Here is a 15,548-nt window from a genome sequence, read left to right as displayed (position 1 = left end):
CTTCACTCAACAAAAATATGATAAGGAGCTGCATGCAACATGTTCACCACTTTCAAGGACTAACAAAGTGATCACCATAAAAACTGGTCTACTGTATTGAAAGAACAAACCCAATCCATTGCATGTGGAGTGCAGTATGCAAAGGGGACGATTCTCCCAACCTGCTGCGCAGCTCCAGCAATGCGACGGGCCGGGACACATCAGCGGAGGCCGTTTCGCAGGCTTCCCACAGGGCGGCCGGACCTCCACACGTCTCCCAGCTGAGGATTTCCAGAGTGATCAGCTCCATGCCGGAAATCAACGCAGAGCTGATTAGCAAATGGAAATCTGGATTTCAATGTCATTAGCGGGCCCGGGACTGCAGTCTCCAGGCCCGCTAGCATCTCCCCACCCCCGCCACCTCCAGGAGCGGTTCACTCCAACGGTGTTTACTACTGCTCCCCACTAATGGGGAGCCGGCGGCCGACCCTGCTGGAGTAAAGAGAGGCCATTGAGGCCCACCCCAGGAGGTCAGGGGTTGGGTGGGTGCCCTTTGGCCAACGCCAGCCTGGACCCCTGGCACTGCCCAAGGGACAAACTGGCAATGCTTAAGGGGCATCTTGGCACTGCTCAGCAGGCACCGGGCAGTTCCAAGGAGGTGGGGCCAGAGGGGGCCCTATTGGGGAGTGGGGTGATATGTTAGGATGGGGGTTCCCGCGATTGGGCAGGTCAGCGATTGGGAGGCCGGCATTGGGTGGGGCCACTGCATATGCACCGGTCTCCACTCTGACAAATCATGCATGCGCAGTGGCCCACTCAGCAGTCTGCTGCCAGCCTCCCGGGCGGGAATAGGCCCCACATCCTGATTTTCAGAGGGAATCATGCTCAGGCAATCTGTGAAGCACGTTCTCCACGTGTCTGTGTGGGTTTCGTCCGGGTGCTCCGGTTTCCTCCCACAGTCCAAAGATGTGCAGATTAGGTTAATTGGCCGTGCTAAATTACCCTTTAGTGTCCCAGGGTGTGTATATTAGAGGGATTAGCAGGGTAAATATGTGGGATTTTGGGGTAGGGCCTGAGTAGGATTGTTGTCAGTGCAGACTTGATGGACCAAATGGCCTTCTTCTGCACTGTAGGATTTCTATGATTTCTATGATGACTGGTCCAGTTCAGTATCTGGTCACTGGCAACCCCCAGGAATGTGGAGGATTCAGTGATTGTAATACTATTGAATGACAAAGGATGGTGAACAGACTCTCTCTTTCTTGTTCGAGATGGTCCTCACTTAGCACTAGTGGGGTGTGAACGGTCCTTAGAAGGTTTAATATAAATAGCCATCATTTTGTGTCACAATGATCATGTCTTCCACATTTACATAAGCTTTCACAGAAATGTGCAGCACTGTACTTTATCCCAGTGCCTGCTGTTTTATTTCTTTGGAAAATCGAGAAAGATTTTCACGTTGCGAGAATATTTTAATATTGATTCCCACCTCTATCCATCATGATGTACGGACATCTGCCAATCCCAAGTTATGTAGCTAACTGACAGGAAACAACTTGCATTTATAATCTTTTACTACCTCAGGATGTCTCAAAGAGCTTTACAGCCAAATAAGTAATTTGAAACTGCAGTTGATGTTTTAATGCAGGATAAGCAGCTGCCAGTTTACACACAGCAAAGCCCCATAATCTGTACCAGCATTATCGATCAAAGAATAATTAAGGTCAGGGCACCAGAGGACTTCCCTGCTCATCTTAATTTATTAGTGTCGAGGGATAATTTACAACTGTCCGAGAGGGCAGGCAGAGCCTCGGATTAAAGCCCCGTCACCTCCAGACAGTGCAATACTCCCTCAGTACTGTACTGAAGTTATCACATTTCTGGAGTGTGATTTACTTTCCTCCCTAAAGGTAAAGGTACAACCACTGAAGAAAAACTTCTGCTGTCAAATCCAGTGATTGGTCAAGCTCAAAAAAGGAACATACAATGTACGAGCAGAAGAGGCCATTCTGCCCCTCGGTACTGCTCCGCCATTTGACAAGATTGCGGCTAATCTGTTTGTGTTTCAAGTTCTACATTCCCATTTACCCCCAATAACCTTCTATTCCCTTGCCTAAGAATCTATCTACCCCCAATTTAAAAATATTCAGTGGCCCCGCCTCCACTGCCTTCTGAGGCAGAGAGTTCCAAAGTCGCACAACTCTCTGAGGGAAAAATATTTCTCCTCATCACTGTCCTAAATGGGCAAACATTAATTGTAAAACAGTGTCCCCTAGTTTTGACTCACTCACAAGAGGAAACATCCTCTCAACATCCACTTTGCCAAGACCATTCAGGGTGTTATATATTTCAATTAAGTCACTCCTCACTCTTCTAAACTCCAGCGGAAACAAGCCCAGTCGGTCTAACCTTTCCTCATAAGACAACCTGCTCATTCCAGGTATCAATCTGGTAAACCTCATATTATAATTTAATTACAAGAAGTTTTCACTGATTCCTGTCTGACATCATGTGTAGTAGTTATTTTTCTTGCTAGTTATTATTGGCTAATTATTAGCTAATTTTCTAAATTGAACTAAGGTGATGATTAAATAATGGAAGCAAGTGATAAACTCACTTTTGTTTGCTTTATTCATTCTCAGGATCTAGGCGTTAATGGCAAGGCTCATCTTGAGTTGCCCTGAGCAAGCAGTGCTGGGCCTGAAAACACTGTGGTGAAAGTACTCTCAGAGGGCGGAATTTGTTTGGAAACAAGAGACAGTTCATTTCTGCGTCCCAGTCCCGATGGTTTATGAGGTCCACCCGCCTGGGTGATTTGACTGGAGCGGCCCATTGGAGCCCTGTCTAATTAACGATGGCTGGTGCGCTGCGCAGATAGGAGTGCCAAGTGGAGCACCCAAGGTTCAGGGCAGGCCCACTGTGAGACTGTGAGTAGATTGAGGCACCTACTGAGGACTTCAAAAAAGCTTCAAATGATCACAGCTGCCAGGGCAGATTGACCTGAATGACGTGCATCCACGGCTGTGGCCCTCTGGCATCCGGGGCCCCAAAGGTGGAGCAGCAATTCAACGGAAGCTTCACTGCTTTCCCCTCTCCCGCCTGCTGCCAGGAGGCCATTCCCAGGCATTTGCTCTCAATGGGGATGCCTGTCTGCCACTGGGCATGACTTGATGGCATCACCATTTTGTAGCCAAGTGGACACCCAATTGTTCACAATTACCCGGTCGCTGAGCGGGTAGCTGATGCCTGTCTCACTCTCCTCTGACAAGATGGCAACATGTTAGGGACCTGCCCAACACAGATTTGTCTAAAAAAAACACTGTAACCCACTACTTGAAAGAAAAAATTGTGCATGTGATGTGCAAACAAAGGCAATGACATCATCAAAATGGTGTCAGAAGTTCAAAACCTTCTTTCAAATCCATTGATAATTTTACCAGAAGTAGCAACGTGAGAGAATTTGTCTAGATGTGTTTTTTATCTCACTTACACAGAGTGAGCAAAGCAATCCATCCCGACAGCAGAGACTCAATCCAAACTCACTCCAGTTCAACACGGGCAGAGACATCAGCACTATTACCATTCAAACTCTTCCAATTCGTCATCACTGTTAATCCAACACAAATGGAGTCGGGGTAGAAGCCCTACAGTGCAGAAGGAGGCCATTCGGCTCATCAAGACTGCACCGACCACAATCCCACTATCCCCATAATCCCACACATTTACACTGTTAGTCCCCCTGACACTAAGGGGCAATTTACCATGGCCAATCAACCTAACCTGTACATCTTTGGACTGTGGGAGGAAACCGGAGGAAACCCACACAGAGACGGGGAGAATGTGCAAACTCCACACAGACAGTCAGCCGAAGCTGGAATTGAACCCGGGACCCTGGCACTGTGAGGCAGCAGTGCTAACCACTGTGCCACCGTGCCGCCCATAGCAATATTTAGTATAATTACTGTTTAGGTTTCTTTTTGTATTTGATTTCTGTGCAGGAACTTCTCCTTTTAACATTCATTCTTTGGTGTAATTGCACATTTGATTGAACTGTGGGATTTTTGTAAAGGATTAATTAATAACTTGATTTGTCAAATATCAACGTGTGCTCATCTTTCTTCCCTTCATGATAAAGATGTAAAGTTTGAGAACCTGTGCTTTGCCTGACTGGTGTTTGCCATCTTCCTGATTTTGAATTTTCTTGCAATGAATGCTGATGATGTTTAAGATTGAAATCTATCAATGTGCTTCCTTCCAATGAATAAAATGTGCAGTGAAATTTTTGGTCTGCTCCTTGCTCTTATTTCATTTTTTTCCTCCTCACATTTTTGTCTTCTCTGATTTCATGTGTTTCGGCTTTTACTTCTGTTTATAAGACTTCCAGTCTGTCTCAGGAGTGCGTTTCTCTCAATGGTGCCACTTCTAATTTTCATTTACTCTTTCAAGATTTTGTGAACCAACCAGCCAGATGGCACTATGATGTCACTGACTGTATCTGCATGTATGCAGGAACACCTCTCCCTAGTGCTGTGGTGTATTAATATCGATGATGTGGAGATGCCGGCGTTGGACTGGGATAAACACAGTAAGAAGTTTAACAACACCAGGTTAAAGTCCAACAGGTTTATTTGGTAGCAAAAGCCACGCAATCATTCGGAGCCCCAAGCCTCTTCTTCAGGTGAGTGGGAATTCTGTTCACAAACAGAGCATATAAAGACACAAACTCAATTTACATGAATAATGGTTGGAATGCGAATACTTCTCTCCACCTACAATTATGATATCTTATACCGGCCCGGGAAGCTCAATGAGCCTCCGGACGCTCTGTCTCGCGGAACATGTGCCAGCGCAAGTGAACCAGCTACAATGACCTCTGTCACCCGGGAATCACCAGACTCTACCATTTTATTAAGGCCCGTAACCTGCCCTATTCTGTTGAGGACATCCGGTCTATAACCAGACACTGCCCGGTCTGCGCGGAGTGTAAGCCACACTTCTATCGGCCGGACAGGGCACACCTCATCAAAGCCACCTGCCCCTTTGAACGCCTCAGCATTGATTTCAAAGGGCCCCTTCCTTCTTCTGACCGCAGCATCTATTTCCTCAACATTATAGAGGAGTACTTCCGATTCCCTTTCGCCATTCCCTGTCCGGATATGACTTCAGCCATGGTCGTCAGGGCCCTGCACGGCCTCTTCACCCTGTTCGGTTCCATAGCGACCGGGGATCCTCCTTCATGAGTGATGAGCTGCGTCAGTGCCTGTTCTCTAAAGGCATAGCCTCGAGTCGGACTACCAGCTACAACCCCAGGGGAAATGGACAGGTAGAGAGGGAGAATGCAACAGTCTGGAAGGCAAGGTTGGAATGCGGAAACGTTCTCCAAGGCGGCCTTCACGACACACGACGGTGCAGAGTCGCTGAGCAGAAACTGATAGCCAAGTTCCACGCACATGAGGACGGCCTCAACCAAGATATTGGGTTCATGTCACACTATTTGTAATCCCCACAGCCTGCCTGGACCTGCAGAGTTTCACTGACTGTCCTGTCTGGAGACAATACACATCTCTTTAGCCTGTCTTAATGCTCTCTCCACTCACATTGTTTGTATCTTAAAGACTTGATTAGCTGTAAGTATTCGCATTCCAACCATTATTCATGTAAATTGAGTTTGTGTCTTTATATGCCCTGTTTGTGAACAGAATTCCCACTCACCTGAAGAAGGAGCTTGGGGCTCCAAAAGCTTGTGTGGCTTTTGCTACCAAATAAACCTGTTGGACTTTAACCTGGTGTTGTTAAACTTCTTACTGTATTAATATCGAAACATAGAAAATAGAAGCAGGAGCAGGCCATTCAGCCCTTTGAGCCTCTTCCACCATTTATTTTGATCATGGCTGATCATCAAATTCAATATCCTGATCCCGTCTTCCTCCCATATCCCTTGGTCCCGTTAGCCCCAAAAGATTAATGTAGCATTTCCAAATTTCCCTCCCTACCTCCAAGCCTGGCTTCATAAGGTTCCACTCACAATGTTGTCTCGGGACTTCTAGGATTTAAGTGATACCATGATACCACTGAGTGGCATGCTATGTCATTACAGAAGTTAGTTAAAAATGTATCATGTTGAAGCAGGACAGGAGTAATACACAGGCCAGGTGAGGTAAAGCCAACATGTTTCCTCAGCTTAAGAAACTTAGCCAACCAGTTGTATTTTATGACAATCCAGCAGTTTATGGTCATTTTTACAGATTTCTGTTATTAAACTGATTTCACTTTTTGAAATCTCCAAGAGATTTGAGCTCCGGTTTTGGGGATTACCAAATACAGCAGCACAATTTACATATAATGAATCACTCTGAAGTGCAGGTACCCCCGATGATAAATACAGCAGCCATTCTGAAAGTCTTACTACCACTGGTGAGATGAATGACTATTTGATATTTTTCCATGGTGTTGTCTGAGAGTTAGCCAGAATACTTGAGTGAACTCCCTACCGACGGATTCTTAATGTCTATGTAAATCACCGGAGCAGTCAAGGTCTCAGTTTAAAATTACATTGAAGGAAAACACCTCTGATAAAGCAGCATTCCCTCACTGCTGCACTTCACCCGTCTAGATTATGTGCTCAAGTCTTGGAGCTATGGTACACGCAAATAGGTACACAATTTATCCCTTGGGGCAAGTTCATTTTGCAAGAACTGATTTACAGCAGCCTGGAAGGATCTGGAAAGAGCTTCTGCTACATATCAATACCTGCCCTCAAAATGACCTCCTCCTCTTGCCTACATGTGCTTCTTCTTCTTCCTCTCAGCATGCACACTGCGTTAAGCTGTCTTACACGTCTTCAAAGCCTTTCAAACAGCCACACATTAATCCACTTTAACTCATTTTACAGGGATTTCTGGCAAACATTGAAGAAAGACTTTAGGAACAGCACTGTGGCACAGTGGTTAGCCCAGCAACAGAGACCTGCGTTCGATTCCAGCCTTGGGTGACTGCCTATTTAGAGTCTGCGCATTTTTCCTGTGCCTTCGTGGTTTTCTTTCGGGCGCACTAGTTTCCTCCCACAGTCCAAAGATGTGTAGGTTAGGTAGATTAGCCATGGTAAATACGTGGAGTTACGGGGATAGGGTGAAGGAGAGGGCAAGAGTGGAATGCTTTTTCAGAGAGTCGGTGCAGACATGATGAGCCAAATGGCCTCCTCCTGCATTGTAGGGATTCTATCAATTTTATAGTTCTGACAGGAGAATCCTGGTACAATGCAAACTCTGACACCAATCACCATTGCAGAGAGAGCATACGCATTATGAATAGCCAGGCCGACAGCCATACACTTTTCCCTTTCGCTTCTCTTTCCACTCAACTTTCTCTCACAAGATAACCAATGCGGCATGGCACTGCCACTCATGTAATTTTCTATGTTTCTATAGGGTCTTTTAAGAGACTCCTGGATGAGTACATGGGACTTAATAGGATGGAGGGTTATAGGTAGGCCTAAAAGGTAGGGAGGGATATGTTCGGCACAACTTGTGGGGCCGAAGGGCCTGTTTTGTGCTGTAGTTTTTCTATGTTTCTATGTTCTATGTTTCTATCTATCGAGGTTTACCAGTGCCAGTATGTGTTATCCTTGTCTGTCCTCCCCTTTATCTATGTCCTTTTGACAATTTGCTGAGGCAGTTGTGTGGACAAAGGTGTGGACCATGGTGCCCTCTCCCAGGATGACAATATCTGGACACTTCTCCACCCCTTCAAACAATGGCCATCGTGGTGCCAGAAAGACAACCTTCTCAGCTGACAGCAGTGGACTGTGACACATATCCTTTCCACCTCCAATGCTATAGCCATTGGGGAAGTACATCACAGCAGCACCAATGTAGACAAAAGGGCACAATAAGTTTTCTTGCACAGTTCTTGTAATGCAATGAGATGATCAACTGTGTTGAGATTTTAGGCTATTCCTGTAATAGCAATGTCAGCTAACATGAATGTTAATATTGGCCTTGGACTGGATGGAATTTTACGGAGGATCTAAGCACTAGGACAACTGGTAGACATGGTCATGAATTCAAGGGAGCAGAGAATGTTTCACAGAATCATTCTTCAATGAGCTCCGACTGAAGACCTTTGACCACAAGCAGATGATGGAATCTCTTTGTTCTCTGTCACCCTCTATGTCATCAGCACATCTACCTCATCATGACGAAAGTCTTCATTCAATTGTAGCTCCAGACAAAGTCCCTGCAGCTACCAGGAAGACAGTGCATACCTGCGAATGCTCTGTTGATCACACATCATTTATGCTTTGTTGATCAGAAAAGCCTTGCCATTCAAAAGCAGACTACAAAGTGATATAATAAATAAATAATAACATCTTGAATTTGAGGGAAGGTTGCAATCAGTTCTGACTTCAGATCCCTAGACACACCTCTATATAAAAAGGTTTTGAAGCACACCTCCTATTTTCTCTGTCTTCTTTCCTTACCGGGAACTTTGTTCTAACTTCTCCCTGTCTTCTTTTTAACTTTTCCCTGTCTCTCTCACTTCTCCCAGGGTTACCGCAAACTCTCTCATTTCTCCCAGGGTTACTGCCTGCCATTACACAAGGACCTTACTAATCCACCCGTTGCTCATCTCCCCTCATGCCAGCCTGAACGGCTAAGACCAGTGAGCCTAACAGCAAAGGCCCTGTGGCAGCAGGAATGGAACCAACATGCCACCAGTAAAAACCATTTCCTCACCACAGATGCCACAGCCCACCCACCCGGCTTCAACCTGCCACGCCAAGATTGGGCACTTCACAACTGTTTCTGCACTGGCCATGGCCTTTGTGCAGCAAATCGGAGCAAATGGGGCCTTGCCGGAAACCCGAACTGCAGCTGTGCTGCACTCCAATCAGTGACTCACATTCTTGAAGAATGCCCTTCGGCACAATTCAGCAGAGGGCTCAGAGAGCTCTATTTAGCCACTGCGGAACCTATTGCCTGGTTTGGTGATTAGTGCATACATTAAAAAAGATGTCCAATGACCCAATGTATGTAACTTTTCAGCTGCTCCACAGACCCAAATGGTGGTTGAGGTGCCTCCCTGCTGTTCCATCAGCCTGGTGCCCGGCAGCACTCCCATAGTGGGAATTTTCCATTGGAGTGGGCTGTGATAATCCACACTCCCATCTCGACAAACTCACCCACCATCCTTAATTGGACAGCGAAGGCAGAGACAGATTCCCAATTGGCCACTTCAGGATAATAGCCTATGTCCTCATCCCTGTGATCTGTGTGGGATCTTTACCCAGAAATGGACTTAACACCAAAATATGTTTAGAGGAAAAGATTCCACGCATGATACCAGTCAGCTGCTGAACTGCAGACTGACTGATGAGAACTCTAGTGCTTCCAAGCCCCAGGCAAATAAATCAAATCTTACTTTCTGGGCTTGTTGCTGGCTTGGTCACCAGTAAGAACCATCTACATAAATACTAAAACAGCAAATGGGCACCTATATATGTCACAGCATCCCTATTGTCCCTATTTGCCCTATTTAACAGCGCCTACCACTTGACTCAGGTGGGCTCTCTGGTTTCCCAGTCGTAAGTCCTTGAGAATACAGTGTTGACGATACCCTTGCTGGGAGAAGGGCAGTAACTCATACCCCAACATAGAGGAAGGTAGTAGCAGACTACAAATGGACACATAGACAGACTGGTGAACTGGGCACATACATGGCTGACTAAAAGTAATGCACATAAATGTGAAGTGATACATTCTGAAAGGAAAAAAAAATGATGAAACTGTAAACTAAATGGTACAAGAGGGGCCCTGGGGAGGAGATTATAGTGGTTACAGAGACATCTTTCAAGGTGACAAAACAAGTTGAAAAGGCTGTTCAAAAAGACACAGGCTTTATAAACAGAAGAGTACAAAAGCAAAGTTAAGCTTAATATCCAGACATCGTTGGTTAGGCCTCGCTAGAATCATGTGTTCAATTTGATTTGATTTATTATTGTCACACCTACTGGGATACAGTGAAGAGTTTTGTTTCTTGAGCACGATACAGGCAAAGCATACCGTTCATAGGGGAGAAGGAAAGGAGAGGGCGCAGAATATAGTGTTACAGTCAATGCGAGGTAGGTCCATTCAGAAGTCTGAGGGCTGCAGGGAAGAAGCTGTTCTTGAGTCAGTTGGTACATCGCCTCAGACTTTTGTATCTTTTACCTGACGGAAGAAGGTGGAAGAGAGAATGTCCGGGGTGCGTGGGGTCCTTGATTATGCTGACTGCTTTTCTGAGGCAGCGGGAAGTGTAGACAGTCAATAGCTGGGATTTTACCGGCTCGCCCCACCCATCGATGAGCAGAGCAAGCCGGTAAAATCGCGCGAGAGCCAAGAAATCAGGATCATGGCCGATTTCGCGGCTCTCGCGATCTTACAAGAGCCGGATTTCCGGCAAGGTCAGTCTCTCACCGGAAATGGGCGAGAGGCTGAATAAATTATTTAAATATATTCTAATCTTCATTTGCCTGTGTTTATTGAGTCCGGCGCTCAATCGTTCAGGCTCACTTGCCTTTGCGGCCTCGCTGGGTTTGGGTCTCTTCAGCGAGGGAAACACCTGCTCCCCATGAACGGGGAACAGACATGTTGCCCTCGCTGGTGGAGCCGGAGGCCATTGAGACCCCCCCCGGTGAACCGAGGGCAAGGGGGAGGGGGTGCCCCTTGAGCAAACTGCCAGCTTGGCACCTTGGCAATACCCAATGGGTAGTGCCAGGGGCGGGGCCAATAGGGGGCAGGGCCTGAAGCGGCAGCCCAACTGGGGAGGGAGAGGTGGGGCCGCTGCGCTCTGCCTGTGATTGGATTTGGAGAGGGGGGATCTGCAGAATCTGAGGTCTGCACATGCTCCATAGCTCTCTCTGCAGTCTGGCTGGTGAATTAAGCCCAGCCCACTGCCTGCAGCTGCTAGAAATGGTCTAACCCATATTCTCAATGTCTAAGTCTGTAAGATTGGGTGTGAAAACTTGACCAAAAAATGGATCAGGGACATTCCCATTTTCACACGAGCTGGACACTTAGAATCATTCTCATAAAATTCCGTCCAATGGATGGGAGGCTGGTTTGCATGGTGGTCAGAGCTACGTTCACAACCCTTTGTAGATTTTTGCAGTCTTGGTCGGAGCTGGAGCCATATCAAGCTGTGAAACATCCGGAAAGGATGCTTTCTATGTAAAAATTCAACAGAGTTGTAGCGGACATGCTGAATTTCCTTAGCCTCCTGAGAAAGTAGTGGCGTTAGTGGGCTTTCTTAACTTTATGATACTTTAGGAATGATTTGAAAGCCTTGCAGGAAATGCAAAACCATTTAGCAGCATAAATACCAAGGATGAGGGTCTTATGTGCAGAGACTAGAAAACTGTGTGGGAGTTTGATAGAATAGAAATGAAGTTCCAGAGTTGGGATGAGAGTAACTGGGCTGGGTATCATGGCGGAGTTTGACCTGATGTAGTGAGTACCAGCTGTGGCTCACCTTTAACTTGCACGGCTCTGGATTCAAGTTGTCTACCAACGTTGTCTACCTGATACGCTGCAAGAAAGGATGTCCCGAGGCATGGTACATTGGGGAAACCATGCAGACGCTACGACAACGGATGAATGAACACCGCTCGACAATCACCAGGCAAGACTGTTCTCTTCCTGTGGGGGAGCACTTCAGCAGTCACGGGCATTCAGCCTTGGATCTTCAGGTAAGCGTTCTCCAAGGCGGCCTTCACGACACACGACAGCGCAGAGTCGCTGAGCAGAAACTGATAGCCAAGTTCCGCACACATGAGGACGGCCTAAACCGGGATGTTGGATTTATGTCACATTATCAGTAACCCCCACAGCTTTCCCCCTGATCTTCTGTCTGGAGACAATACACATCTCTTTAACCTGTGTTGAATGCTCCCTCCACCCACATTGTCTGTACCTTTAAGACCTGGCTGGCTGTAGAGATTTGCATTCTAATTAGTATTCTGTAACTTGATTTCTGTGTCTGTGCACTGTTGGAGAACAGATATCCACTCCATCTGACAAAGGAGCTGTGCTCCGAAAACTTATGGTATTTGCTACCAAATAAACCTGTTGGACTTTAACCTGGTGTTGTGAGACTTCTTACTGTGCTTACCCCAGTCCAACGCCGGCATCTCCACTTCAAGTTCAATCTCAGGGGTTCAGTGTAAAAATCAAAGCTGACATTCCAGTCCAGTGCAGTACTGAGGGAGCACTGCACTGCTGGAGATGCGACGTTCCAAGTGAAATATTAAACTGATGCTCCAACTGCCCCCTTGGGGTGGATATAAAAAATTCCAATGGCACTATTTTGAAGAAAAGTAGGGGAGTTATCCCTGGTGTCCTGGTCAATACCTGTCCATCAATCAACATCAGAAAACAGATTATCTGTTCATTGCCACATTGCTGTTTGTAGAGGTATGCAGATTGAAAGCCATGTTTCCTACTTTACAGCAGTAACTACACTGCATAAAGTAGTTCATTGGCAGTAAATGTGTTTGAGACATCCGGTGATCATGAAAAACACTATATAACTGGAGGCCTTTCTTTTATCAAGCAACCCTAGAAAAATTGAAGTCGATCTAAATGAGGATAAAGCTCTCCACTGGTTGGAGTCATACCAAGTGCAAGGAAGGTGGTGGTGGTTGGTGGGGATCAATCATCTCAATCCCAGGACATCACTACAGGAATTTCAAAATAATGCCCTCGGTGCGACCATCTTCAGCTGCTTCCTCAATGACCTTCCTTCCATCATAATGTCAGAAGTGGGGATGTTCGCTGATGATTGCACAACGTTCAGCGCTATTCAGAACTCACAGATGCTGAAGCAGTCCACGCTTATATGCAGCAAGATCTGGACAATATACAGGCTTGAGATGATAAGTGGCAAGTAACATTTGCACCACACAAGTGCCAGGCAATGACCATCTCCGACAAGAGTGAATCTCATCATCGCCCATTGACACAATGACATTATCATTGTTGAATCCCCCACTATCAAAATCCCTGGGGTTACCATTGACCAGAAACTGAACTGGGCAAGCTATATAAATACTGTGGCTGCCAGAGCAGGGCAAAGGCTAGGAATCCTGCGGTGAGTAACTCACCTCTTGATTCACAAAGCCTGAACAACATCTACAAGACGCAAATCAGGAGTGTGATGGAATAGTCTCCAATTGTCTGGATGAGTTCTGCTCCAACAACACTCAAGAATCTCAACACCATCCAAGACAAAGCAGCCCGCTTGATTGGCAGCCAACCACCTGCTTCAACGTTTACACCTTCTACCATCAATACACAGTGGCAGCAGTGTGTACCCTTGACAAGGTGCACTGCAACTCACCAAGATTTCCTCAACAGGATCTTCAGAACCTCCAAACTCTACTGTCTAGAAGGACAAGTACAGCAGAAACATGGGAACACCAATGCCTGCAAGCTGCCCGCTGGGCCACCGATCATTGTGACTTGGAACTAAATCACCATTCCATCACTGTCACTGAATCGAACCTCTGGAACTCCCTTCCTAACAGTACAGTGGGTGCACCTACACCATATGGACTGCCGCGGTTCAAGAAGGGCAGAGGTAATTAGGGATGGGTAATTAAGAATGATGACTTAGCCAGTGACATCCTGGGAGTAAAAGAATTTCAGCAACCCTTATATATACACTCGAAATTCTTAATGATTAACAGTTGTCAACATTATTGCCTGCATTACAACAATGACTACAATTCAGAAATACTTCAACGTAAATCTGTAAAGTGCCAAGAGGAGGTCCAGAAAGGCGCTATATAAATGTTAGCTTTCTCGTTCACCTTTCTGGACTAGGGTGAGCATACAGATAGATGTTCATTACTCATGTGTGTGGAACTTTTCCTCACTAACTTCATTCGGCATCTCAATAATGACACTGATTCCCTCTGCGACAGCTCATTAAAAAGTGACACACCGCAGCCTGGAACTGCGAAGACTAAGGCAAGGGAACACAAGTTTATAGAGGGTGCACCCAGGATTGGACTGTAGCCCAGCAGTTAGGCAGACAAATACAACACTTCCCTCTCTTACAGCGGGCTAGAATGTGCAAGAAAAACACGAGTTCAGATATAAAACATGAAGGAGAATCTCAATAAATCTGGGAGGCAAAGGCATGTCCAGCAATCTATTTACTGTACACTGAAATAAAAAAAAGTCTCAGTGGGAAAAAAAACCTAAAATGAATTTTTTTTTTAAAAGCCCCAAAAGCAAAGCCCATACAGGAAAATAATGCATTACCTACCGAAATACAGTATACAGATATGTACTTACTTCATACGGCTGGTAGGTTAGCCTTCTTCAACAACAAAAAATGCAAATAACTAGTCCATTCCTTTGCTGGTCTTCAGCACAGATCTGATCGCACACAACTGAGATTTTCATCCAGTTTTCGCAAGATTTGCTACGACAGAGGGAGAGAGACAGGGGAGGGGGGGTGGGGGGGTAGGCTTCACAATCTGTTCGCCCGGGTCCAGTCCACTCGGGAAATGTCCACACGGAACCGGAGAGGCAGAGGAAGAGCTGACTGCTGTGCAATTGCCAGAATCCCTCCTTCTCCTCCCAGTGTCCTGGGGACTGATCGCAGCGGCGGCGCTGAGCTCCTCCATCCTGGAGATGGAGCAAACTCCGGGACCCTCAGGTCCTAACGCTGCTGCACTTCCAGCAGCAGCTGTAACAGAACAAACCTCATCCTCCCAAATATCTCCCTGTGGCAACTCCTCAAACTGGGAAATGGAAGATCAGCAAAAAAAGAAATAAACGCAATGATTTTAAAGTTTATTTAGTGGTGTCACAAGTAGGCTTACACTAACACTGCAATGAAGTTACTGTGAAAATCCTCGAGCGGCCACACTCCAACACCTGTGCCCGTACACTGAGGGAGAATTTAGCATAGCCAATGCACCTAACCTGCATGTCTTTCAGACTGTGGGAAGAAACCAGAGGAACCCCAAGCAGACAAGGGGAGAACATGCAGACTCTGCACAGACAGGGACGCAAGCCAGGAATCGAACCTGGGTCCCTGGTATTGTGAGGCAGCAGTGCTAACCACTGTGCCACCGTGCCAATCCCAAAGGAAAATAACATTTCCTTTGAAGAATCTAATTTTTGCACTAAGTTTGTAAGCAATTGGAAGGAGACTCTTTATTGACTGATGGTTTCATTGATATGAGGCAAATAAGATCTTTATAATCACTTAGCAATGGCACAGAGATATTAGGGAAAAGGTATTGCCCAATTCTCTGGATAGAACCCCTCGGCCCCTTCCCTGCGTTGTTCCTCTCACTGTCTATCATGGATTCTATCTTTCTCCCTGCTTCTGCTGTTCTGTTTGATTGCCCTGTGTCCAGGCTCACCAATTTCACCACTAATTATTTATTCTATTGTCTTTGCTTTGCTTGCAACCCTGTTTAATTCATGTGCTAATTTGACCTTTGGATTATGTCAACAGTGTAATCTCGTCCATTTACCCTTATCACCCTTCGCCAGTAGCCCTCATACTATGAT

At 46.2% G+C, this 15,548-nt stretch overlaps 1 protein-coding gene across 1 annotated transcript in view; it reads right to left on the bottom strand.

Moving 5' to 3' along the window:
• The window catches only part of rab27b (RAB27B, member RAS oncogene family), a 182,109-nt gene extending 167,489 nt beyond the window's left edge, over positions 1–14,620 (bottom strand). The window contains exon 1 of the mRNA XM_078219808.1: positions 14,316–14,620. Within this exon, the coding sequence (XP_078075934.1) occupies positions 14,316–14,320 (5 nt within the window). The 5' untranslated portion in view covers positions 14,321–14,620. The remainder of the gene's footprint in view (positions 1–14,315) is intronic.
• Positions 14,621–15,548: the final 928 nt, after the last annotated feature.

The sequence above is a fragment of the Mustelus asterias genome, chromosome 1 (assembly GCF_964213995.1).
Source record: "Mustelus asterias chromosome 1, sMusAst1.hap1.1, whole genome shotgun sequence".
Taxonomy (NCBI): domain Eukaryota; kingdom Metazoa; phylum Chordata; class Chondrichthyes; order Carcharhiniformes; family Triakidae; genus Mustelus; species Mustelus asterias.
This window is presented reverse-complemented; position numbering and strand designations above follow the sequence as displayed.